This window comes from Kryptolebias marmoratus, linkage group LG21, assembly GCF_001649575.2.
Source record: "Kryptolebias marmoratus isolate JLee-2015 linkage group LG21, ASM164957v2, whole genome shotgun sequence".
In the NCBI taxonomy this organism is placed as follows: domain Eukaryota; kingdom Metazoa; phylum Chordata; class Actinopteri; order Cyprinodontiformes; family Rivulidae; genus Kryptolebias; species Kryptolebias marmoratus.
In genome coordinates, this window is record NC_051450.1 from 10,862,008 (window position 1) to 10,889,881 (window position 27,874).

General features: G+C 38.4%; 1 protein-coding gene across 2 annotated transcripts; it reads right to left on the reverse strand.

Annotated features, from left to right (window-relative positions):
• Window positions 1–191: 191 nt before the first annotated feature.
• On the reverse strand, window positions 192–27,533 carry map3k15 (mitogen-activated protein kinase kinase kinase 15). 2 transcript variants are annotated; one of them, XM_017414032.2, is made up of 30 exons: window positions 26,877–27,201; window positions 23,207–23,346; window positions 22,962–22,985; window positions 22,556–22,633; window positions 21,343–21,536; window positions 20,682–20,850; window positions 20,486–20,592; window positions 19,910–20,080; window positions 19,716–19,828; window positions 19,400–19,559; window positions 18,692–18,842; window positions 18,485–18,592; window positions 18,222–18,271; window positions 16,067–16,162; window positions 15,638–15,725; window positions 15,399–15,532; window positions 14,341–14,468; window positions 14,033–14,163; window positions 12,943–13,048; window positions 11,718–11,875; window positions 11,411–11,594; window positions 10,670–10,847; window positions 9,965–10,139; window positions 8,135–8,320; window positions 7,074–7,179; window positions 6,648–6,888; window positions 4,993–5,105; window positions 4,171–4,277; window positions 3,465–3,541; window positions 2,938–3,031 (listed from the first exon to the last, which is right to left on the reverse strand). In XM_017414032.2, exons 1-30 carry the CDS (start codon window positions 27,199–27,201, stop codon window positions 2,938–2,940), a joined length of 4,092 nt encoding a protein of 1,363 aa, XP_017269521.1. The 2 variants fall into 2 exon arrangements, with proteins under 2 accessions (XP_017269522.1, XP_017269521.1); XM_017414033.3 differs by lacking the exon at window positions 22,556–22,633 and having other exon boundaries at window positions 192–3,031; window positions 26,877–27,533.
• Between the last annotated feature and the right edge of the window lie 341 nt (window positions 27,534–27,874).

Here is a 27,874-nt window from a genome sequence, read left to right on the forward strand (position 1 = left end):
TTGTGATATAAATTCATTACACTGGACTAGATCATGAAATTTTCCAAATTGTTTTGTTGTTTTTTACCATCCTTACAAAAACCAGTGCGTTCACAGAAACTGGATTTTCAAAAAAGCTTGTCTGAACAAATCCGACTTTATTTAGGGTCAGCCTAGAGACAACTGAAAATAATTCAACAGTGAAAGCGGTCAAACAGCAAACAGGTTTATTTTGCACTGAACAAGAAACAAGTGGAAAGAATGCAGGATGTGTTCAAACACATAATAAATTAATTATACCTCAACTGAATAAAAGCAGTTAATAGCACAGTAGTTCCTTGTGCACTGTAAGCTTAATAATATCTTTTAAATGGTTCAACACAACAGAAACATCTTTTTTAGATTTAAGGACCAACTAAACCAAGGACAAAATCTTATTTAGAAAAATGTGTCACTACATTTAATCCTCCTGTAGAATATGAACAAATATATGGCAAGGCAAGATTTGACAGCAGGTCAGGGTTTCACATTTTTCACATTTATTGCATTTGCAAAGCGCATAAACAAGAATGCATGACAGTTGGAATTAAAAAAAAGATAAATAAAAAAAAAACAGAAAAACAAAAGTAGAAACAACTAAAGAATAACATGCAAAAAGGGTGGTGATGATCAGCAGTCATGATTATTATTTTCAAGGTTTGAATGACACAGCACATCTCCTTTTTCCAGAGGAGTTAGTGGGTTAATTTGGCTAAATGTGTTGTAAGAAACAGCAGCATTTGGTTTTAGGTCTTTGGTTTAACTGATAAAGGTCACTCAAGCCTGTGCTAACAGCTGTTTTTTTGCTTCAGCAATATGAATTGGAAATGTGTAAATGTGACCTATTATGCAAAATAAATAAATAAATATCAGGAAACATACTAGTGTTCACAGTTCTACCAGTACTAAGTATAAAGATGCCTGACATGACAACCATCCATTCATAATCAACTGCTTCACCAAACTCAGGTCATAGATGTAACAGGTCAAAAACAGAAGCCCAGACATCCCTTTAAGACATCCCACCACTCATGAGGAGAACACAGTGATATAATGTCTCTGCTTGAGACAAACACTCACCCCTGACCCAGAGGGAGCAGGCCAACCTCTTCTGGTTGAGAACCATGAGCTCAGACTTAGAGGAGCTGACTCTCAATCTGGTTGCTTCACACTTTGCTGTGAACTGCTTCAGTGTATGCTGGGGATCGTTCATTAATTTATTAAAAAGTATCTAAAACAAGGACAGTACGTAATGTACTGTCCTTGTTTTAGATACTTGTTTTTAGATACTTTTTAACAATGTCACATGTTTAAAAAAAAAATTAACCATTGCTTAGCAGAACAGAAACACATCATCTGCCAGAAGCAAAGATGAAAGCCTGAGATCTCCAAGCTGGACACCGTCCTCTTCATGACTATGCTGTAGGTCTACACTGTTTATGAATATTACAAACTGGATCAGAGACAAGGAGCAAACTTGGCAGCCCCTCTGTGGAATTGACACCTTAACGTGGGGAGGGATATTAGTGTTGTCTGGGGTGTTAGCCCCGGTAGGATTTCCGATAGCAAGCTGGTCCCAGGAGAAAAGTCAGACAAAAAGTAATTTGAAGAATTTGATGCAGCAGTGTTGCAGTAAATAGGTTATCTTGCCAAGAACAGGGAATTTAAGATGCCCTCCTGGGAGTCAGTCATGGCGGGGGCTCACTGGCAAGCGCTTAATGGCTAATTCTTAGCCAGGCTCAGACCAAAGAAGCCACAGGACACCACCTCCACAATGAGGCACCACCACCTGTGGGGAGAGAAGTCGGGGTCTGCTGTGATGTGAGTGGAGTGGCCAGTGAGGATGGGTGTCAGGGTATTTTCCCGGTATTACAGACTGCAGCATTACTAATTATTTCCAATTAGAATGAGTTAAAATGTACTTTTAAACATCATTAAAAAATATAATTCAGTACCTACTTTTTTTACATTTGGTCTTTTTTCAACTCTGCATACAGTATGTTTTGTATATTTACTGCATATGACCAGAGCTACAATCATATTCCTGTTTTTGCTGTCAGAAGATAAAACAAGTCTGAACTTGTGACTGATAAGGAGCTCAGTGAGACCACATTCAAACCTGCAGTCACTTTTAAACTGCTGACATTTTTAACCAAAGCATCATCCAACACAAACACAATCGACCTATGTGAAAAGTGACAGTTGTTTAAATTTTCAACATGTAAAATGATCTATCAGCAAAAAGCAAATGTTTTTTTTTTTCTCTATACAGACTACAACGTTAGCTGAAATTTTTTCGTTTCAAGGGTTGTGTGCTCACATTTAGAAGACTGCGTCGCCTCAGCTTCTTCAATATAGCAAAAACTTTCTGCAAATAACATGAGAAATCTTGCACTTTGGTCTCATAAAATGTGTGCCTTCTTCTAAATGAGATTGGTGATTGTCTGTGACGGACTCTTCATTGGGTTCCCTATTCCAATTTATGACGTCTGTACATGTACATGTACCATTACACTCCTACATTGTAGATTAATTTTTTTTTTTTTTAATCTGAGAGGTCTAAACCATGGACTCTTAATGGTCTTGTTTCTGGAGAGCAATGATGTTTCATAACTTAAAGAAACTTAAAAAGATAAGGAGCAACTGTTTTCACAACTACAAAAACTCTAGCACAAACATACTGTGACCCACAGAAACACTTAAATACACAAAAAGATACATACAGTAGTGCCCACACTAAAGCGCTTTGGTCTGATCCTTAAGGACTCTGCATGGATTGACATAGTCCTGCACATTAAATAGAGACTACAACAGGAAAAGGCACAGCAGTAACAGGCAGAGAAAGGAGAGATTGCCACGCAAGGCTGGTAATGTGTTAATGTGCGCATTTTTCTTCTGAAACAGGGGTTAAAGTTATAGTCAAACTTCTTTTTTGGAGTGTTGGTCACCCGTCGACCTTTCTCGCTCTCGATGCCGCTGAATGGCTCGCCAGATCCGGCAAAGGACTCCACCCCTGAGCGGCAAGAGGACAGATGTTACACTTTTATAGAGTTAAGTTTTTAAAACGACTGTTTCAAAACCTTTTGAATGCTTGTTTAACTGTAACTTTGATTTTTTTTTTTTTTTATGTACGAAAAGTATTTCTAGCCTGTGTTACTCATGTCTACAGTTATTAGATCTGAATCTCAGATCATCAGTATCAGTAAGCTTTGTAGTCAGATAGCCTGAAGAGGGCTCCTGGAAATACAAAACCTGTTTAATTTGGCGAGATATATTAATTCCTGAAAATTCCCAGGCGTCGAAGCAATCTGAAACTCTTACAGGAGGTAAATGCCGAGCATCAAACGTCTAAAATAACCTCTGAACTCTTTAGATTGTTGTCTGTCAAGGTGGAGAACTGACTTGATGCTGTTTTATGCTGACAGAAAACAAAGAGTTGGGGTTACCGTAAGCGTAGAGCGTGGAGGTCATCCTTGTTAACTTCATTCAGAATGTCAGTCAGTGTGTATTCCTCCATCACAAACTGAAAATAAAGCAGAAACAATGCTAACTTAGAGTCGAACTTTACAGTAATGGAACAGAAGGAGGTTGCTGGTGAAACGCATATTGCTCGCCACCTTTTGTGCCAGAGTTTTGAACTAAGATCATCTTATGGTGAGAAATGATGGCATTGTAGTCAAACTTGAAAATAATGTTGCTGTTGATGTCAAGCCAAAATGCAAGATCTGTTACCACTTAAAGTATGTGGTGTGAATGACTCTGAGCTACATCATCACATTTTAGCTCCATACTGACAAACTGACTGACTTTTAGCCATTTTTGTCTTTGCTAAGGTCAATTAGCTGTGGCAGCCATCTCCAATTAGGGTGACTCCAAAGGTTATTTAGTTGTAGATGTACATGTGTACCCAATGCTTACTTTCTAAGAGTTCCAATAAAGTGGTCCATGATCTATTTTAATACCAGACACACAGGGTTGACTCCAAAAATTAATATCAAAAATCTAGTCCACGTGTTGCATTTGGAATATGAGTTGAGGATGACTCTCACCTACTGCCACACCACATTTTACCTCAATATCTGTAGAACTGACTGTGTTATCGTCGTTCTTGTGTTTTCTAATGTTGATTAGAAAACCCTGCAAATGCCCAACCTTGTCTATAGTGTCTGGGTCTGCTCCCTGCTCTTTCAGCCAATCGGTGAGCAGCTTGTCTGGCTCGTGGTCTGCAGGGATGTGAAGGATGGAGGGAGGTGAAATGTCTGAAAAAAGAAGTTCTTTGTTTATATACCTCTCATGACTCAGTTGTATTCAGCTCACAATAGAGTTACATTACATCAGTAATCCATAATCTTTGTGATAATAAAAGTTTCATCGAATTTCTGTGTTTTATTAATAAAATTCTCTGTTTTTCAGATATGTTGAAAGAAAAAAATAATTTATTATTCATCATAAATGTCTTGTGTTAACATAATTTGCTCCACAGCATGTTTTAGGATATAATCTGACTCAATAAGCATTTTTTAATAGATTTTTTTAAAGGATTTTAAACCTTTTTGCACTACATTACATAGAGCAACACAACGAATCACAGCCTTATTGCACAATCTGTATATACACCTGTCACACAGACTTTATATCATATAAACTGCATTTTTAGGGCACACTTTTCTTTTCTGAAATGAAAAACTAAGAATCAAGTTTTATGAGAAAGACAAAATATCTTTGGGGCTTAAACAAACTTTAACTGACAATTAAAACATACATAATGCTGCATTAGGATTATAATTCCTGTCTCCACCAAGCCTTCTGGATGAGTTACGATTAGCAGAAACGTCTGGTCAGGTTATGGATAAACGAGCATCTCTGAAGATCAGGCTGTATTCTGGTTAGTGTCCAGCACACACAAAAGAACACAATAAAACCTTAAAAGAGTTTGTTTGTTTAATCAGTCAGTCTGTTTTTTTTTTCGTTTACCTGGTGGTCTGTGTCTGAGTCTGACCAGCTCCAGGTCGTGAGCCCTCTGCTGCAGCGTGGCCTTCAGGACCTGATGGTACTCCTTCTCCTTCTGCAGCAGCTCCTCCAGCAACCTGCACCCACACCAACATCTGTTACGTACACACACAGACTGATCAGCTGCACACTGCAAACAAGTAACAAAATCATTTGTCATTTCACTTTCTTTTTTATAAGGTAACAATGTTTTAAAATGCACAGGATGTGGCACATGTTTGGAGAATTGAGGAAAAAGTTTCCTTATAAGAGCGGAAAGCTGTTTGTGTTCAAGGACCCAGTACTACCTGTTCTTCACATCAGGAGACACGTTAAATACAAAACATCATGTTTGCATAAAAAACAATGGCCTTCATTTTACCGTCAAACATGAAATGAAATGTCTGTAGCCTTGGCTGTTACCTCAAACCTGAGAAGTTAGAAGTGAAATGTGACTCAATTTTATTTTTTAAAGAATGTATTTATTAGTTACACATTAATAATCAAACAATCACCAGAGTCAAAAAGACTTCCTGAAATAATCTGGCAGCTTTTGTATTCTTGTTAAAGTTATTTCAACCGTTTAAAACTCCAATGCCATACAAGCCTTCCTCAGGGACTGATCCAAATGGACCTGGGATGTTTTTTTAGTCCACCAATGAAAGAGCTAAGAAATAATGGTTCACTGATTGACATTATTCAGTACGTGTATGTTCAGATTGACTGTCATTGTAACTTACAGTTTTTCTTTTACTTAGAAAGAAAACATTGACTAAAAGCCACTCTTTGCAAAGAATGAAATCAATCATAAAAAACTATCTTGAAGGAGATTAAATGGCGCAGTTCAAAGACTTTAGTTTTCCAGATATGAGAGCATAAAAGCAAATGTTAGTGTTACAGAAGTGACACAAGAACATTTGAAACAAAGAAATGAAAAATGCTGAGTAACACGCTTGAGTTGGTATGTTTGAACTCATTAATGCACGAAATCAAGCACCACAAAGGCACAAAATATGAAAACCTCCATCTTACTTTGCTTAAATCTCAGGTAGAAGGACAAAGGTCTAGGACACAATAATGCACTTTTTATACTTAACCATTTTAAATGTCTTTGTTTTGACTTCTCTTTCTTGATTAATTGTTGCAACTTGTGTACTCTGCAGCTCCTTTCACAAGTTTGCGGCTAACAAAACCACATTCTTGAAACTCTTCAGCCAAGGGAAAATTACCACAAAGGAATGCAAACCGCTTTTTCCAACCAGGTGTTTACATTTTGAGAAACTTATCAGGTTGGAAGAAAGAAAGGACAAAGTAATCATCTGCTTTAAACTGATGCATTCACTTTTTTTGACCACTTTTCATGACTTTGCAATGAGTTCCTCTAAAACTTGATCAAAATTATTAAAAATCAAATCCAGTAGAAATCCATTTCTAGTTCAATTTTATCAAAGAATTCAGAATTTCATCAAAAATTAAAAACCCCAAGGCCTTTCCTTTGTCTTGTGAGTGTTTTTTGTGCTTTGATGCTCCACGTTCAGCTTCAGCTATTTGAACAATTTACTTCACTCCACTTCTGTGAACAAACCTGCAGCAGTTTCATCTCGTGACTCTGTACTAAATAGTTTCAACTTCTTCGGTACCTGTTAGTTTCCAGTTTGAGGCGTCCTAGCTGAACTCCCAGGGGATTATGCGACCGCTGATTCTCCTGGGAGTGGGTGGAGTTTTGAGTGCTGGTGGCCGGGAGGGCGGAGTCCGCTGTCAATCCCGGGTCTTCGGAACTCGGAGCTAAAACTGGGCCAAACTCTGTTTCCTCTTCATCCACCTCATCATCCTTCTCTGCCCCCTCGCACTCTGACGCCGGCCCAAAGTGGGTCTGCAGCTCTGGAGTTGAGAACCAAGACAGTTAAAGTCTGTTCGCTTTCACTGCATTGCTTCTAGTTTTGTTCTAGTGCCATAATAAGCTATAAAATTGGCATATTTGTGACAATTCATTTATAGAAATGTTCAAACATGGGTCCAGGCTGTCAGTTTCTTGAACCTCCTGCTTCTTAAAGGCCGCAGCTCACCTGGAATGAGGATGGTGATTGCAGCCTGCACAGCTCGTCGGATGATGTTATCCATGGCAAACATCCAGTGGGGTTTAATGTGATGATTCCTCAGCACCTTGTTCACCTGAGAATGACAAAAAAAAACACAATGATTAAAACCTGACTTTTTGATTCAAGTAAAAATGCAGTTTCACATCTTTTTGATGGAAAACCATGACAAATGTGTATTTCTTGATATTTCTTCTGGCAGATCTACTTTTAGTTCAGAAGTGGATCACTAATATATATCTGAAACACTTTCATGCCCTCTAAGGTCTTTTAAAAAATAATAAATCAATATTTTACAGGATGTTTTATGAGCTGAACAAACTAACATATCTGACAAAACAAGAGGAAATAAGTAGATTCCATAAAGCTTTTGTGTCACGTAATTGTGTACATTTAGAGTGAATCTTCTATTTTCATTTTAAAAAACAAGAAAAATAGAGATACTGGACTTTTGTGAAATCTGTTTTTTGTAGCCTATGAATTAAACTGAAAAAGATGTAATAGATTTCCAAAAGGAAATTATATGTTACAGCTTTAAAAATCATAACTAATTCATCCCAAAAAAGCTGATTTAATAAAAAAAATCACTAACAAAGTATGTTTTGTGGATAATTTCTTATTAAAACATTATTTACATATTTGAAATTCTCCAAAACCTAAAACAATATTCAGTCTTTAATTAAACTCATTAGCCTTAAAGTTTTTCTCATTTGCTGATATGTTGTTTGTTTGATCATTTCTTTTTTTTATATATATATATTTTTCTTACTAAAATATATTTTTATACAAAGTAATTTTGATATTCCACTGTTTGTTTAATTGATAAAATAATTTTTGTTGTTTTGTCACTCAGGAGATGCTTTTCTCACTACGTTTCTGTCTTTTGGTGTTTATATTTGCTGCCATTCTGGTGAACTCATCCTACTGATGTGGATCTCAGCATGTGTGTGTGTGTGTGTGTGTGTGTGTGTGTGTGTGTGTGTGTGTGTGTGTGTGTGTGTGTGTGTGTGTGTGTGTGTGTGTATGCTGACCGAGTCCTGGAAGCCAAACAGCACCAGCTGGATCTGGTTGATGGAGTTGGAGTCGAAGTCGAGGTCCAGTTTGAGCTTGGAGATGGTGGCCGCCATGACGCGCCTCTCGGGAGAATGAATGAAGTCCCGAAGGATGCAGATGATCTGCTTGATGTGTTCAATGGAGAGCTGGAGCTCCTCACTGCCCTGTTCACACACAAACACATTTTTATTCAGAAATGCTTCGAAATAAATCACTTACAGCGCTTAAACTGTAATTATTGCTTTCTCAGTTTAAAGCTTATTGAATATTCATGTGTCTGAATGCGTTTTAGGAGTTAACTGCACAGATACAGTGTGTATCAAACATCAGGATATCTCATTGGAATTTCAAAAGAGTATTAGCGTCCTCTAGTGGTTTTGCATCAAAATGCAGACTCCTGTTCTTCCATTACAGTTTAAGATGTTGCTACAGGCTTATCTAGATGAGAACACCTTTACAGTTTTAATATGCAACATGTTTACTGAGGTATTTCATACAAAATTCATTAAATATTCTGATTGAATCTCTTGTGTTTCTGTGTATCTTTTTTTATAATAAATGTCACCAGTGAACAAGGCGTAAACAGACTCAGTGATGCAATTACATAAAATCCCAACATCCTTTTTCAATCCAAGTTTTGAATATAAGGAGATGAAAGATCCTATAGCTTTGAACAAATGTTAAAAAATTACAGGAAAATTCAAGCTGTTGTAACTTTATTTAAAATTCAAACATAAACACAGCACTTTAGATTAGGAATAAGGAACTACGAAGCAGCCTGTGCTGCTAAATCCTAACCACAGCAGTGGGGGGGTTGATGATCAGGGATCAGTTTGCAGCCACAAGCCATGGGTACCTTGACTGAAAACTGATTGTGATGCTGTAGCAACCCTTTAAATAAGCTGTGCAAAAACAAATGTCCACAAACCTCTATGACCTGAAACTGTGAGGTAAAAAAAGAATAGTCTGAAATTCCTTAACATGATATAAAAGGCTATATGAAAAACAACGCCTTCAAGTTTATGTTTTAACAGATATTTAATATTTAAGATATTTAATACAGATTCTGCATGTTGGTTTATTTTGGCTTAATAATAAAAAAGATGACGTTAATTTGTTTTCATATTTGTATCATTTAAGACCTGCCATTCTGCCATTTGTTAAAAAAAAGGTTTTTAAATTGTATCTGACACAAAATGACACCACTTCAGATCATTTCTGATTTCGTTGCACTCCAAAACAGCATATCCAGCATATCCATTACATTATTTTCTACACACAACCTTAAACTACAGTTTCACTCTGACACATTAAAATTGTTCTTATGGGTATCTGCTTTGTAAGTCTGGTCACTAAATTTAGGTTGTGTGACCACACTTGGGGCAGCACAGCAGTTAGTGCTGTCACCTCAGAGCAAAAAGGTTGCAGGTTCACCTCCCGACTATTCTGTGTGGAGTTTGCATGCTCTTGTGCATGCGTGGATTTTCTCTATTACTCTGGTTTCCTCTCACAGACCAAAAATGTGCATGTTAGGTTCACTGCTAATTGTCCAAGGTGTGTGTGTGTGTGTGTGAGCGTGTGAATCATTGCTTGTCTCTATGTGTCCCTGTGATGGACATGCAACTTGTTCAGGGTGTCCCCGCCACAAGGACTGCTGGAGATGAACACCAGCTCCTCCGCGACAGGGAAAGGAAAAAGCGGGTAAAGAAAATGGATAGATGGATGGATGGACACACTTGGCCAAAGAGCATGAGAGCATGAGTAATGCTTGAACACACACACACACACACACAAACATGCACACTGACCTGTATGTGGTTTTCCCTCAGGTTAGAGATGACTTTTTCCTGGTCATCGTTCAGGACCTTGAAGAGAATAGCTCGTCTCTCGCTGTCCTTCTTCAGCAGGAACAGACCACTGTCCCTGTCCTCAGGTGAGGGGGGGGCACTGCGGTCCTCTGAAACCGAACTATCGTCTGGGACACTGAAACACACCAACACACTATGACTTCACAGCAGTATATAATACATTAAAAAAAAAAAAAAAAACAAGAGCTGCACAAATGATTTACAACAGTGTGGCGTGCCTTTAGGTTTCTTTATAAATACAAGCCTCTCCTGGCTACTCTGTGTGCACAGGGAAGTGCAGCATGAATCAGCACTCCGGGACATGCATGGATGCATGCACACACGTGTGTGTGTGTGCACAGCTGCCACCTGAAGATTATAAAACTGTAAGCCCTCATTATATCAGTATTGTAAAAGGCAACAGACCACAATGAGGCCACCTGCCATACACACACACACATTCACTGACATCTTTTTAACTCATCTTAGATGTAGAAGTATCCCTCAAAATACTGATTGTAATGAATAATTTTTACATTTGGAATAGGTATTACTACATTTCTGATGTTATTTGTTTTAAATGGATCAGATCAGAACTATTAGAAGAGCCGGTGAGTATCTGTGAGTTTGAGTTTATACATGAAGTGACGTAAACTCCACTCTCACCTCAGGTAGTTGGAGTTGGACGGTTTGAGCAGGTTCTCGGAGCCCGAGTTTTTCTTCTTCTGGAAGAAAATGTCATGTTTGGAGTCGCAGTCCGGGCTCACGGAGCCGTGTTCGCTGCTGCTGCTGCCAGCAGCTTCACCCTGCAGCTGCACCGGTATGGACACATTATGGATGTAGTCTGAGAACACAAACATTCAGCAGAGACATGTGAGCATAAAAAAATACATGCACCGCTTAAATGATGTAACTCTACGTAACCCTCCTGAAGCCCTCGTAACTGAAGAGAGGAAGAGAAACACTTGTAACTTCGAGTCCATTTCACCCGAAGGCCACAGGAGGGTTAAATAAGCTCTTCTGTTGTCATTTTAACTTTACTTATGGACATTTTTAGTACCAAATCGGCAGTTTGCACAACTACAAAAAATAAGCAATATTCCGGTAGGCTGATTGGTCAAATTATTTTTGGATGAAATCTTTTGATCAAAGTACTTTCAGCAGAACTACTTGCAAGCAATACTTGGTTCCTCTGGTAGTTTTGTCTTTAACTTTATCATGTTAACAGAGAAACTTGAGTTGTGGACCTCATGGCAAATATTTACTGTGTTTCATGTTTGCACAGCCTGCTTTAAAGGTTTCCTCAGTGTTCATCAGTGTTGAATCAGAACAAAACTCACTCAAGTGTTTACATACTCATGCCAAAAGAAGCATCAGCAGGCAGGCAGTGTGTTTGTGTGTTGCAACCTGTTGGTTTAAAGGCGATCTTGCTCTTCTTGCCCTTGGCGTTGTGCCTGAGGAAAATGTCTCTCAGCAGGTCTGTGGCGATGGCTCTCTTGTGAGGGTCGGGCTCAAAGCAGCGCAGGATGAAGGACTTGGCTTCGAGTGATAAAGATTCAGGGATCTCTGGGTGGATTTTAAACATGCCCACCTGCAACGCAAAGCCATAGAGCTTTTCTCGTAGATGTTTGGAAATGAAAAAGTAGACGATTTATGTGACATATCAAAAACAGTTATCATCAGATTTATTCCAAGCACATGGAATAGCGTCTACCTTAAACATGGCTGCCTGTGGCTCCCCGAGCTCATGAAAGGGAGGTTTCCCAGTTGCCATTTCGATGATGGTGCATCCCAGTGACCAGATGTCAGCTGGGGCCCCGTAGCCTCGAGGACCCTTATCGATGATCTCCGGAGCCATGTACTGCAGAGTACCTGCAGAGCACGTTATACAACCATTTCTAAAGACCTTTTTTTCATTTGGTTGTTTATCATATCTCCACAACCAAATGGACAAACAGTAATTTTCAATGGGAATGTATTTAATGTACAGTATACAAAATCATGGTGCAATAACTCGATTACCAAATTTCCACAAGGACAACTGACTAAAACGTATTGCATCATATTGAACTGTTTTTTAGTAAAGAATTAATGTTGACGATGTTAAAAAAATATGCAAAAAATTCGAAAGCATATATATTTTTAACAACTGAAACATGAAGACATAAAATTTGAATCACTTGTTCTAAAAAAAAACAACAAAAAGAAATCCAAAAAGAGCAACTTTTATTTCTCTCCTTTGCATTTTCTCCGCTGCCAAAAAATTTCAGGCACATTTACAACAAGAGCTATAAAAAGCGAATCCGAACCAAGTGAGGGAAAGAGCAGAAAGATAAGCAGAGCCACAGACCTGCTAATGAAAGGTAAACAACCTCTGTCTCTGCTTGATTAGCTAATCTAATTACACACCTCTGTGGCCCCAGGAGAAGGCCAGATGGCCATTGTATGTTTATGTCCACACACAGTTGTGTGTTCGAGTGTTTCCATAGAGGCCGATAGGGGCTCTTGACATTTTGAGGGTCATTTGATATTTACACTCATTGTCTGAGACAGCAGCATTTCAATGACTCCATTTATGCAGCCCAGATTGAATTACTGTGTGTTTATGTAGAACTGGTTGGAACTTGTGCATAGTTTACATTGTCGGTGAGTCATTTCCTCCATTTAAATTTGGGTGATTTACTTTGTTTTGCCTTTAATTTACAAAGTGCATTTTCAGATTTTAGTTCCCAATTTAGCTCTAGACCTGAAGTCTGCTATGATTTTATCAGTTTCATACATTTTTTTCAATGACATTTACTTAAACATAAAAAAAACTAAACTCAAAACTTTTTTTTATTTCCATGGAACATGCCCCGAACATCCCAGACTTCTAAATTCAGAGCTTGCACTTATAAATAAAATTTAGTAAAAAAAGAGTTGGAGGTGTTATCAGATACCTGTAAATGTTTCTGTACAGGGATTGACTCCAGCCAGACGTTTCGAGGTCCCAAAGTCAGAGATCTTCAGAACGCCACTGTAGGTGTTTACCAACACGTTATCACCCTAAAAACCAAACAGACCAACAAAGAAAAACAGAATACAGTCTGTGAGGTAAGCGTTCATTTCCATTATTTTTTTATCTTGAGAGAATTTTAAAATATATCTTTATTTTTTTAAATAAAGTACCACAGGGTCCTGTTCTCGTTCATTTAATATTAAAATATTACATAGTCATCACCATCCTTCCTGCCTTTAACCTTATTGCCCAGCTTTCGCAAATAATTTATTGTTAGCAGTTCTCTACCTCTTCTTGTGAGTCTGACTGTCTTGTCATGAAAACTTTAAAACCTTACTGAGTTTCCACATTACCTAGGCAGAAACTTGTCAACATAATATTAAAGAATTAGTAAACAGTTGACATGCCATAGTTGATACATTTCAACAAATGCAGTATAAATAACATCTTTAAAAGTCATCTTTTAACTAAATGCCTATTTTCTGCTATTACATGCACACCCTTTAACTCTAAGTAAGCTAAAATCTGTGCAAACTATTATATACAGTCATACTAAAGTAAAGTTAAAATTTTAGCCAGTAAGAAAACTTACAAACTTTAAAGCACTTACAATTTTATTGTGAATCATTTTACCTAATCACTCCCATTAGTAACTCTAAAAAAAATAAAAAGGTTCAAGAGCTCTGTGGCGTCCAAATTACTATTACAACAATTCATGTGTTAGATACTAATCTGACTAGATCCTCTTGTCTGTTACTTTATAACCAACTGATACCATTTATTTTGTAATTAAAGTTACCATTTTTAATGGCTAAATGTATTATTTAAAATTGATTAAGCCAAAAAACAAAACTTCTTTTTTACTGAGGATCTGGTGCTCCTGAACTTGTATTGTCATATTGTAAGAATACTTTTCTGTTGATAGTTGAGTCTACTTAAAATATGTTAAAATGTCCTTGAGTTGGTTCTAAAATGTGAACATAATGTGTTTTATTTTATTCAAGTGTCAGAACAAGTTTGATTGTGAGTACCTTGATGTCTCTGTGGACGATCTGGTTTTCATGCAGGTACCGCAATCCCTCCAGGATCTGTCTGGTGTAGAAGATGATCGTCGCCTCCTTCAGAGGACCCCATTTTGACCGCAGCAGTGCAGACAGGCTTCCTGGAAAAAGGAGACAAGGAGTGTCCAAAACCTATCATGAAATGGGAACATGACCAAGCAGTTAGAGAGACCGTCCGGTAACCGAGAGGTCACAAGCATCGATCTCTGAAACAGACTGTTATTGTTCTTCTTCAAGACGCTGAGCACTGTCTCTTTCTCCATTCGATAGAAACGTACCTCCAGGCACTTGTTCCATGAAGATCTTGATGTATCTGTTCTCCGAAACAGAACCCAGATACTGAACAATGTTCCTGTGCTTCAGGTACTTGTGAAGGGCAATTTCTTCATGAAGTGGCTGTGAGTATCTGAGTCACAGAGAGAAAAGCACAGAACCACAATTTGTTTCTTTGATTTCAACCCAATACATATTTATAAATCATTACAAGTATATATAAAAGATATAACAACTGCTATTTGTTCTATGATAAACTATACAAGCTTAAGTTTGTTGATTCTGTTACTTCTTATTTTATTGCAGTAATTTGAGGAAGCAATGTTGACATATTATTTCTATATGTTTAAAACAGAAGCTAAAAATGAACATCAAGTGCCACTAATAGCATCAGTAGGAATTGTTACAATGCATCCCACCCCAGTCACAAAGTTATCTATTTCAGTTTATCTACTTGAAATTATATGCATTTATTTTATTGCGTATTATTAAAGACTAAAAGAGGCAAATCAATGTCCTTAGCTATAAAGAATAAATGAATACATGGTACCTGAAGTCACTATAATATTTTTTGTATCATCAAATAGCAAAAAAAATAACAGATACTAATTTATGTCAGCAGGGGGCAGAGCTGTAGCATTTAGTAGCTTTAGTCTTAAACTCTTAGTATTGGCATGACATACTGCATTTACTTACACAACAGTATAAAATTATTTTTAACTTAATATAGAAATGTAAATGTTTAAAATGTTCCACAGAAATGTTTTAAGACTTTAGTTCAAAATGCCGTCTCGACAACAAATACATAAACATTTATTTTATTGACCTCTACAATTATTCTTTAACAAATATTTCAAAAATGTTTGTTTGAATGTGTAACATTTGCAAACCAAATAAAAGACTTTGGTAAGAAGTGGTTACAGATTTGTCAATCTCTCAGTTGTTTACAGTTAAATTTAAGATTTACAATGTATTTCATTAAAAAGGAATTTTTTGGTTTGTTTTTTTTTTTACTCTCAAACTTTGCAGCAAACTTTGACTGCACCTAATGCTGTGATCCTACCTGCTGTCTCTCTCGGGGATCTCTTTAATGGCGATCCGGACCTGGTTGCTCAGATCTCTCCCAGCATACACCACTCCATAAGTGCCCCGACCCAGCACCACCCTGTCTCCGTTCTCATCCATGTCGTACTCATACTGTAACACACAATACACACAGAGCGTTCAGACACACGTATCCAAGGTGAAACTTTGCACCTATCTTTAATTCTTTTATATTAATTTATGTAGATGCACACAGACCTCCAACGTGTCTCCATCACCCTCCCCCTCCAGCTCCACAGCATTTCCCGTACCATCAGATATCATCTCTTTCACCATGGAGCAGAACCTGACACAAACAAACACAGACACACATCACTTTTGTTATTTTTGGCCTGCAAACTTTGGATCACAACCACACATACAGTACTGTGCAGAAGTTTTTAAAAAATTGTATATTTTTTAAACACTTTTTCTTCCAAGAAATCAGACTTTCTTGTAATCTTTTAATACAATTTTGATCAATAGTTCTCTGGGCTTTCTGAAGCATGAAGAAATAAATAATTAACACAAGATTATTATTTTTTATTTTTTATTTTTTTTTTGCACAGCACTGTACATACTGTGCAAACACAGGCACGGACAAACACACACACCTACACAGACACATCTAGAGGTGTGTGTCCTCACCGACCGCACTGCTCCTCTGTGGAGAAATAGATCTGGAAGTCGTCGGAGTTGTCGTGGACGTAGAGGAAGCAGCAGCGCTCGTCAAACTTACTGATACTGCAGAAAGAGGGACCAGAAAATTTTGTTTAATTAGAAATAACACTACAATTTAAAACATTTAACTACCTCATACATATACATAAACCAAGGCTTTTACTTTAATGAGGAGTATAAAAGTGAACCTAATGTTTTATGTGTGTGTTTGTTTACTTAGTCCTTTGTGTTTGACTTTCAGCCAGCTTGCTGAGGTAAAGCTATAAAATTTCTTTCACTAATAGTTCTGGTAAACTACCATAAACAATCATAGTTCACATATAATACATTACACTTCTCTATTTCTAGTACATTCCCATGTTTTCTTTTTTTTCTGTCTTATCAGGTTACATTAACTATGTAGCTGCACCTTTGCATCATAAATCACTGTCTTGACTATGCAGGCGGTGATTAGGTTGCATCAATGGAAGATTTCAGTCACAGTTCCAGGTGGCTAAATTCTAGTTAACCATCCACAACCACAACTTGAAAGGTTTAAAATCATTCATACTGCTACAGGAAGCTTGCACCCTCATCCCAACTACTTATATGATTTGAGTGATCCCTTGTTTTTTTTGTAGATGCTGATAGGTGAGTAGAAAGTGAAAACAAACTTGCAACAGTTGCAGAAATGAAGTAGAATGATCGCAGACAAAAGATTTGGTAGAGCACAAGTCCTTTTTTTAAGCTTTAGGCATCCTGGCTTCTTCTAGTCTAAGCAGAGGCTTCTAGGACTCAAAGTAAGAAGTCTCTTCAAAGACTAAACAGGACTAGCAATATTGTTCAAGGACGAATTTTTTGCTTTTACATTTGTCATAAAAAATACATTCACTCATCATGCACATTATTGCAAAGTTACTGTTACTGTTACTGTTCATGAATTATCTGAGCTGTACTTTTCCAGGGTGGAATGAATAAACACACAACTTCAATGATTTTTAAAAAAACAAGAACTGGATGCACAAGTTTGAATTTATTGTGGTAAAATTGTACATACAAGTTAAAACAATATCCATATGTTGCACCTAAATATTTTAATATGTGGTCCTCAAGGTTTATGAATGTCTTAACTTGACTTGGCCAAGGCCTATTAGCTTCCTGTTAGTGATCATGATTGACACAGCAGCTGGTAGTTTCTCTTTACAAGAATAAAAAAAAATGTTTGACAGCACCCTCTGGATTGAGCAATACACATCCGTTACTGTCAGTCAAAAGGAAATTGATTAGGATGTTCAGGAAGAACCCAGAAACCACAAAGACTTAAGGCTGCCTTGAACTACAAGCTACTAGATACCACTGTCCCTGTCCACATTCTTTGTCCACAGGGTGATGACAAAGAATGAAGACTCTGCCCTAAAAGTATCCCCATTAAGCTTGATGGACAAATCAAATGCCTTCTGAAGAAAAGAAATATTTATATATTGGTCAAATGAAAAAAAAAAACATTCAGCTTTTTGGTCACAACGACAAGAAGTACATGTGGAGGAGTCAAGGTAGGGCTTTCAAAAACAATGTACCAACTATCAAGCATGGAGGTGGGAGCATCATGCTGTGGGGCTGTTTTGTTGCCAGTGGAACTGGTGCATTGCACAAAGAGCCATCCACTTTGTCACAATAACGAATGAGGAGGACTTCCTCCAAATTCTTTAACTTCACCTCAAATCAGCAGCTAGACAATTAAAACTTGGACATGTGGGTGTTCTGAAAGCACAATGGTTCCCAACGCACATCCAAACACATCCAAAGTCCCCAACGCACATCTGAATGGATAATCCAAGCTAAAATTATTCTGGAATGGCCTTTCCAAGGTCCAAACTCAGCCCTGTTGAAAATTTGTTTACTATCCTTAAAGTCGTGTCATGCCAAGAACCAAAAGGTGTGAAGAGTGGTCAGATATTGAGCCAGAAGCTTGTTGATGGATACAAAAAGCATCTGGACAAAGGGTTGTATGAATATATTTGAGCCTGTATGCATAATTGATGAATAACCCTGTGTTGGATTAGAGAAACTAAAATAAATTATTTCTCAATTCTTGTTATTAAAATTACTGAAGTTGTTGTATACTCTCAAGTTTTAAACATACCTAATGCCTTTGATGGACATAGCAGTGAAGTTCCATTCATGGATCCCCTTCTGTAAATGACAGAAGATTTAGTTTTCCACATCATTCACACGTGGATCAAAGCATTAGGACTCAGTCACCTTTTGCTGCATTTGTGATCACAAAATTACTTACTTCACATCTAAATTTACAGCTCAAGTATAACTGAAATGAGGCTACAAATTTCACTTGTGATAATAATCAATGTTTTGATTCAATAAAAGTAAAGACATAATAGTTCTTACAGTTTCAGCAGGAGAAACATGCCAGATGGAGACGTTCATCTCTTCAGCCTCGTTGTTAATTGACACATAAGAAGGCTGGTAAACCTTGGTCGGCTCCAGAATTAACACCTGAATAGAAATAAAGCAATAAGATACAGACTTGGTAGCGTTTGGATAGTTTCTGAGCATCTGTTACTGCAGTTCAAAGTGTAAATGTGTTTTTTGTACAGGAAATCGCAGTCTGTTGGTGGTGCCTTGTGTAGACTCAACGATGATGTCCATCCAGAAGTCGAGTCTCTCTCGCTGGGGAGAATGTTCCACCGCCTGCTTTTTAAATCTCTGGATTAGCTGCAGGTTCTGCACCACTGACCGCAAATACCTAAAACAAGATGCCCATTAGGTAAATCAAAATTATTGAGGCCAGTGAGCATCACTAATCGTCTGTAAACATACTCCGGTTCCCCAAATTGTTGAACTGACAGGTGCAATCTACAAATGGAGTAAACTATAATTGTTTTTTTTTGGAGAAATATTTAAAGCACACTGTTACAGCATCACTGTATTCCCATTCAACAATAAACTCAAGCCCTTGTCTCACTGATACAAAGTTAACTTTTCATAAATTTACATCTCTTTCTCAAAGTCATTACTTTTAAAGGGATGTTTTCCAAGGTTTGTTGAAAAGCAACAATAAAAATTGTACCACTGATATAAATATATTAACATTTGATGCATTGTAATACATAAGAAATACAATATATTGCAATATAATTTAGAATTTGATATAAATTGGAATATATTGGCAAAATATATATATATATTGCAATCTACCAGATACACGATAGACTTCAATATATTGTATTACCTTGCTTCCTAGCCACACTGCAGATAAACATTTAACAGAAGTGAAGACTTTTTATATATGAACAACTTTACCACAGTGGCGGCTTCAGTTTGAAGAGCTTCTCAGCAGCTTGAGTCGCTTTCGGGATATCACTTGCAAGCATGCTGACGGTGAAGAACTGGCCCACATCCCAGTAGTTATTCATTTTCTCAAGGGAACCTTTGCGCCCCAGCAGACTGTTCAGCCTCACACCTACAGAATTATGGTGATAATTAAAAACTACCTGGCCAATTACTTTTTTTTTAACATCAACCAAAACACAGTATCCAATCAGTTAATCACACGCATCAGGGGCTCTGGTTTGTGAGTTAGAAGTCAAGTCATAATTTGATAAAAAGTGATGATCACCTATTTTTCTCAGTTCCATGGAGCTCTCAAACTGCTGACCAGCAACTATGAGGAGGACAGCGAGGTTGATGCCAGAATAGAGAGTTGGCTGCAGCTCAAAGCCCTTCCTGTACCTGGGTGTGTGTGGAACAACAGATAAATTACCTCTGAGAAATAACTTCACCAAACACACATTTGTTTTCCTGGATTCTCACCACTGTATAGCATTGTCTCTGTTTATAGTGTCTTTGCAGTCCGAGTCCAGAAAAATGTCCTTATAGATGCGTCCACACAGACAGAACATGTCCGGTGCGGGATGTTCGCAGGACTGCAGCACCTGGAGCATCACTCTGAGAGCCTGCTCCCGGTCTCCAGGACTGTTCCTCCTGCACACATTAACATGCATAACTCACAAAAACTGATCAATAACTTTGGATTGAGACACTGAAACACATAACATCTTTTTTGCTGTCTTAATAGCTCATTTATGACTCTATAAACAAGAATAATTTGTGTTTTAAAATGTCAGATTTCTCCTTTTTATGTTACTTTGTTAGCTACTGGTAATTTTTATAGGGCATTATGAAACTAAAAAAAATGCACAAAACGATTACAAACACAACTTTAAATATTGATAATAAAAAAATACAACAAAGTTTAAAGAGTGTTCCAAAATTCAGAGATAAAATTGCAATTTCTGACTTTATTTAGCAAATGTTTGTGACTCCACCTTCACCTTAATTATCTGCATCGTTAAGTTAGGTGCAAAAAATATTCTAAATCAAGTGTACCTGTTGAGGGCAAAAGCATAGTGGAACTGGATCATGGGCTGGGTGGCCAGATCACAAGTTGGCAGCGTCTCTAATGTTTGCACCAGCTTCACCATGGCATCATAGTCCTGTTAACCAGTTAAAAACAGGGAAATGAGATGCTAATTTTAAATTGCTTGAGGTTAGTGTTATTCCCAATTGAAGACTGAGTTTGTACCTGTATGTCTCTGTAGGAAAACAGCAAGTTCATGACAATATCCTGAGTTAGGACCTCTGTATTGTCCATTCGGAGTTTGATTCGGGCAAGCTCCTTGGCCAGCTCCTCTCCCTGGTATTTCTCCCTGGCTTTCCTGATGTCATTGAGCAGTGTGTCCTTGAAGGACGCACTGAAAAACAGTAATAATGACGGAGATAAACAGGAAGTGCAGAAACAGAAAGAGTTCACAACGCCTAATTATAGGCAATCAAACTAGCATTCCTTGAAGGAAAGCATTATGTTTACTACCTTAGACACAGTTTAAAATAGTAATCTTGAGTGAGCTGTTAGCTCTCGAAGTACGTATTGAGGGTGACTCAGCGAATACCACACCAAATTTTAGTTTAAAATATGTAAAACTGACTGAGTTAGAGTCATTTTTTTGTATTTCCTAAAGTCAGTTAGCTGTGGCTTGACTCAGGTTGACTCCAAAATCCAATCAGTTGTAAATGTGCAACCAGATTGATTAATAGATTCTAATAGCAACTTGTAGTATAAGTACTACAGCAATTAGAATAGTGATGTCACCATAATCTCATATTTATTTGATTGGATCTGACTTTATACACACTAAAAATGTGCAAAAATAAATTTAAAATGTTCTTCTTTTGTTTTTTCTCACCAAGATGTCACATGGATGTCCTTCAGCAGGCTGGTAAAGCGGTCAGTCAGAGGGACACACAGTGGCCCCAACAGATTGTCCCAGCTGGGCTGCATGTACTCACTAGCCCTGCGCTGGGCGTCACTCTCACAGCACATGTACTCGTGGTTGGGAGTCACAATGTAGGGGATGAAGTAGTAATTACCGCTTGATGCCTTGAAGGGACGTTTAAAGAAAAAAAAACAGGGAAAACAAAGACTGAGTGCTGGATTTTTAAAAGTGTGTAAATGCAGATGTAATACAGTTATTCTTCAGGCAAACACACATGCAGAATCCTGACGTCAGGTGTAAAGGGAGTCCAGGTGGAAAAACAATGGAAGCAGGTGGGAGATTAGAGAGTAATTAGTGAGAAGGATGAGTACAAGCAGAGGATCAGAACGCCTGAGATTGTCTGGTAACATCATGACATTATTATAAAGTTAGCACAAGCAGACTTAGGTGTTAGCTTTTTTTTCTTAATGACTGTATGTATTTTCACTTTTGTTTGCTTGCTGAATAGCAGCTAAGATCCTTTTCGTTCCCTTGGCTAAGGTCACAAACCAAATAACTAAAAACACACGACATTAAGACAAGACTAGCTCATCTCTCTTGAGCTCTAATTTTCCACAGCCTGTACTTTTGAAATACAAATTTCAGGGGCGATCACTTAACAGGCAGTCATTTAGCAGATTCATGTGTGGCTTGCATAATACAAGAACTATGGAGTGACGATATTGCACAAGTTATTTTCTGTCCATAAAAATATATTTATTCTATTACTCTGATACATTTTGCATTAATAGGTATAACAACAACCAGTAGTCTAAAACTCAGCATTAAACTAAAAGTCAGCACAAAAAGCTGAGGCCAAACAGATTAGTCCAGTGCGCAAAGCTTAAGATACAACAGGATATTTCTAAAGGTCACATATAAGGACATTGCACCATGTAAAGTTTTAGCACTGATTTATTGCACAATGCATATAAAGAATAAAAATATGAATATGCGGAATGTAAGCTGCAAAGAGCAAATCAAATGCAAAACTCAGTTTTTCTTTGTCTTTGCTAGTTGCATGTCATTAGTAGATTTAAAGCATTGGGAAGCCACATTCTTCCAGCTTTGGCTCCTTGATTGTTAGTACTAGCTGTGACTGATGAGCTCTCCCAGCATGCCTTGGTGCAGGCCTGCCACCTACTTTATTTCTCAGCCCAGAGCCTCTGTATTCAGGAGGCAACTGAACCCAGGGAAATCCCAACGCTTGCGGGCGAGTTCCCTACTCCACACATTTCAGTGGAGAACATACAAACAATCAACGTCAGTTTCTAGGAAAACCTGCTGCGAAAAACATGTCAAGAAAATGTCTATCTAAACATGTAAGACTGTGTGTGTGTGTGTGTGTGGGTGTCAGAAAGAGTGCAAGAGACAGAAAGAAGGAGCTTAAAGAAGAGATGGCTATGGAAAGATACATTCCTGGATGGATATCAACATGAGAGAACAGACAGCCCTTGTCGAAAATGTTATTCCTAGAAATAGCAATGCACAGCGTGTGCACATAAATCACTGTGAAACACACACACACACACACACATATCAAAACTTACTGTGTTTTTTTGTGCCACCATGTCCTGTAAAGAGACAAAGAGCATGTGATGTATTTCAAAGCTGTACAACAACAGAGTTCCAGTGTATTTTTACCACATTGGTGCTCTTAAATAGGTGGCAGGACTGACTGTTCTGCACACACCAGTCTGTAAATAACTCAGTGGGTCACTTTGTTCTGAGGCAGCGTGAAGGAATGGCATCCGCGAACTCTTATTACACTCCAGGAGCGCTGTGCATGCGTTACCTTCAGTGACTGAGCAGTGTCGGGGTCGGTGTCATGGTACAGGATGACGTTGTTGGCCATGTCGAAGCTCTCCCTCACACCCAGGTGGTAGAATAACGAGGGCTGCCGAAACACATCGCTCATGTCTACAACTGCGATGTCTGGAAAGGGTGAAGCAGCGGGGATAGTGTAAACAGACATGAATAACCGGATAATTGAGAAAAACGATACCTGAACTGGGATGCAAGTCCTGGATAAATTTCATCTGTTAGCTTAACTCAACACTCAACTCAGACTAGTAGTTAGCTCGTCGGTCTGGCCAGAATAAAACTCTATTTCTCCAAACTGAAGCCATTCAAAGAGGTTTCTAGACCAGTTCAGATAATAATGTGAATAATCTTTCCACAGAACCTGACTTCAAAACATCTGAACTACTGCTTTTAATCTGTGTCTTTAAGTCAGTGAAGGAAGTGTTTCAAAGAGAGGGTTTAAATGCTAAAAAGCATTATTATTGCCTATAAGCAGTTTTCTTTTTTTCAACACAATTATAGAAGCACCTTTTCCATTTTTGTTTTGTGCATAAAAAAGTTGTGCTTTTGATAATTCCAGGAAACATTCCTCTTGCCTGCAGCACTCCAAATGCTTGGATGTAGGAGTAAATGTCAACAGAACGAGTATGGACATGTGTGAAGACAGAAACAAGCACCTCTTTAAACTCCCAAGCAATTATTACAAACTCCCTTGTGCACTTACGGTAAGCATGAATGAAACATAGTACCTTCTTTGCTGAGATTTACCAATTCTGTTGTAACTGATTTTATTCTGTTAAATCGGGGGCAGTAAAACCACATGCACCTCTCAAGAAAGGGAAGGAGCTGAGTCAAGTTTTTCCTCCTCATAAAACCAACTTTAATAATAATTATTAGTGCTTTGGTATAAAAATTTTGTATTTTAGACCAATGTATCCTATCAATCTTTGATTTAGGAGCTCAGAAAGACAAAAAAGGAGGAAAATACATCTCCTTTTAAACAACTCTTGGATGAATTTCCATGTTTGATCATTCTCTGGTGATCTTTTATTTCCTCCAATGGATACTGACTGGATATTTACAGTCCTTAGAAGTTGAACCATAATGACTTTGACAAAACATTGGGATGGAAATGCAACAGGTTTTGCAAAGTCCTTCATGGTTCCCTGAGGAGCAATCCTACTGACTTTCTAATACTTTCTGAATTACAGCCATTAATCTACAGTATAAGTATTTTTTGTATACATCCAAAAAAAACTATGCACAAAATTATAAAAGATGTGTAGTAAAAAGACCATGTTGCGATATTTTCTAATTCTTAAGCAACTCAAAAACATTTCTAAGATATTCCGAGATTGTTGTCAAAAGGTGAAACAAGTACACCAGATCTTAAATCAGCTAGCTGTTAGCATAACCATTGTATTAATATAGGCGGAAAATAGCATTAGTTTATTTATATTACATGTTCCTTGTCTTGTTGGCTGTTTAAGTAACATTTTTTCGATCTTATTCAAAGACACATCATTCTATTCGACCTTAAATATAAATCTAAAAACAAGAAAGATACATTAGGGTGAAGTAGCATACTGTAATATAATGAATGTTGACATGACCAGACAGTTTAAATTAAAGCATCAGCATTAACTGGATAGTTCGCTGTTTACTAGGAAATTTGAATTTCACCGAAAGATTGTTCAGGCTCTTAGTCACAGCCCAAGTCATAAGTCTGCCATGGGAAAATGTTCAACTCTTTCACAAATTTTAGTTTCTCTCTTCCTTTGAAGTCACCACATTTTTTGGCCGCGATCCCTGACATCTATCTGCTCGCTCAACGAAGCCAACGAGGCTATGATCTCACGTAACTAACACCTGTATCTGCGCCCATGTTGTTGGCAGAAGAGGCGCGGACAATTTCACACGGTATAAATAGCTGCCAGTTAAAGACTTTCAGAAGTGGCTTTGACTTCTGGTTCACGCAAGAGCTGTATTAAAAAAAAAAATTGATGTGACGAAGACTGTGTGAAATGAAATCTGTGTGAATGAAAACCTTGAAGGAAAGTATATCACTCACTGCCTTGTAAAGTTAAAAAATAAATAAAATTAAGTGTAAGGCGATCTGCTGGCGCTCAGTGTGTGTGATTGAGACGATTCTCAACTACTACCACGCCCAACTCTAGGTCAATATCTGTCAAACTGACAGAGTTACAGCCATTCGTGTGTTTGTGGAGGTTAATTAGCTGTGGTGGCCATCTTGAATCAGACTGACTCCAAATGTTAATCAGTTGCAGATGTGCATCCAATGGTTACTTGCTGGGAGTTTCATTGAAATTTGTCAAGCAATTCAAGAGATATTTTGCTAACATACAGACAGACAAATGAGCATGCACGTGCACACTTGGGCAGTTACATGATCGCCTGCTTGTCGAGATAATAAAGCCTTTGGAGTTAAAGAGGGTCATGTTATTAGGAGTATTGGTAGTGGCCATTTTGGCAAACAGAAATGATTACATAAGAAAAATAAAGAAATGTAAAAAGGTAATTTAGTGTTTTGTGAGTTTTTAGTTCTGTATATTTCTGCTGCTAATGCTTCTGGTTTTATAAGGAAAAGCAGCTATTGCTTTTTGAAGATGGAATGACTGACAGAAGAAAAAAAAACAGTAAGGCTAGTTAACATTTTGAAGTTTTATGTCATTAGCTCTTCAAATCGCTTCACTTGGAGAGCTCCAAATAAGTGCAACCTGTCTTTATGGTTCTGATCCTTGCAGTTTAATTCTTTAACGGTGAACTGGATGTCATATATCTGAAGAAAAAAAAGACTAAACAGAAACAGACAAACCTAATTTGGAGCTTCATTGCAGCTCATGCACCTTGGAAAAACCAGACCACTGACTGATGAACTCTAAAGCTGTCTGTTGCCTTGACACCGTGAGTCCTCTCCCATCTTTTGCATGCATGTGAACACGTTTAAGCGCATTAGAAAAAAAAAACCCAACTAAATCATGACTACAGAAAATGAATTCATCCATAAGCATGTGAGCCAGATCATTTTCTGTAGCCTCACAAAACAAATAAAAGTTGAATTTTGGTTTTCTGCTTTTCTCCAACAAAGGCAGAGGAAGATGCAGAGAAGACAAGTGAAACAGAAATGAAGCTTTCACGATTTGTTCCACAAATTTCATTTTACAAATTTTAAATTTTAATGTTAGAATAGAATACAAGCAGTTAATATGCCCATAAAGAATTTTAGACTATGTAACTATAGATAAAAGCAGCATGTTTTGTCTTTAAAAAGTATAAATATAGAAAGGGATGTGTGTGGGGGGTGGGGGGGGGCGTGTTTTTGTTCAAAATATTGTCAAAGGAATGTATACTGACAAATAATAAGTGATTTTATTGTTTTTTTAATTATTATTGGTAGTTTCCCTAAATGTAGGGGTCACAACCTTTTAGCCAAATTCTGTTTTGTTGTCGACCTAAAACAGCTATGTGTTTTGCACATGGGCCAATGACAATGAGATGTTTAAGGAAAAAGAAAAAGAAGAAACAGAAGTTGGAAAAGGAGACGCGCAGACGAATAGTTTGTCTTTCGGCTGAGCGCGTAAAACCTGGCCAGCTGTGCCACACCGCAGCTCCTCAGCTGTCAGTGACTGTCTCACACGCACCTGCATCGTAGAAACTGTCCAGCACAGCTGTTTCCCCGAAGTCCAGCCTTCCGAAGGTGACGGTGGTGAGCAGCGCGCTCTCCGCGTCGCACGCTCTCTGCAGACACTGCAGCGCTCCGGACTCCGGGCTGCTCGCCATCACCGACTTCAGCCCGTCGTTCAGGACGTACACGACCCGCAGCGAGCGCTGCTTCGCCGGCGGACTCGGGCTGAACACGTCGCCCCTGTCCCGCTCTCTGTCCCGCTCCGACGCGCTCACGCCGCCGCCGGCCGCGTGCTCTCCGACCATGTCGGCTCCGACCTGCGCGCTCTGCCCCGGCTCCATCGCGACGACCTGGCGGAGCGAATCTGCTTGTTTACCTCCTTCCCCTCGTCGGTGCGTCTGCCCTCCCGCTCTCCTCCTCGGCGCTCACGAGCGGCGCACCTGTCGTCGCAGGAGAGGCGCGCGTCTGGGTTTGTCCTGCCGCATCTCCGCCTCATTAAGTCACATCAGCTGCCGATTATCTCGCACCACGAAGCCGCGCTTGGGCGCAGAACTGGATCCGACCAGATCACAGAGGAGGAGATCTGGAGAAAAGGGGAAGTCTGAACGAATGCATCCAGGAGAAGTTATTCTTTAGCTCACAGCTTTGTCTGGTTTAAAGTTTCCCCGGGGCTGACACACAGGGGCCTGGCCAAGTGTGAAACGTTACCACAGCCTCTGGTTGGCTAAATATATAACTGTGTCCCTACAGCAGCCAGGGTGTGTGTTTTCTAACAACAAACAAACTCAGACAAATTGATTTTAAACTTGAACACTATCTTCACCTGAACGGAAATCAGGAAACCTCGGGTTAAAGAGAAAAACTACAACTTTTAGTGGCTAAACCACGAGGAACCGAATGATCTTTAATGTTATTATTGTATTTTTTATTATATATGTTGTCCTTGAGGACAGTCAACTCATGCTGATTTTAGTTTGCAGGTACTAGGCTGTGATTGGTGTGGAGTAAACTGCT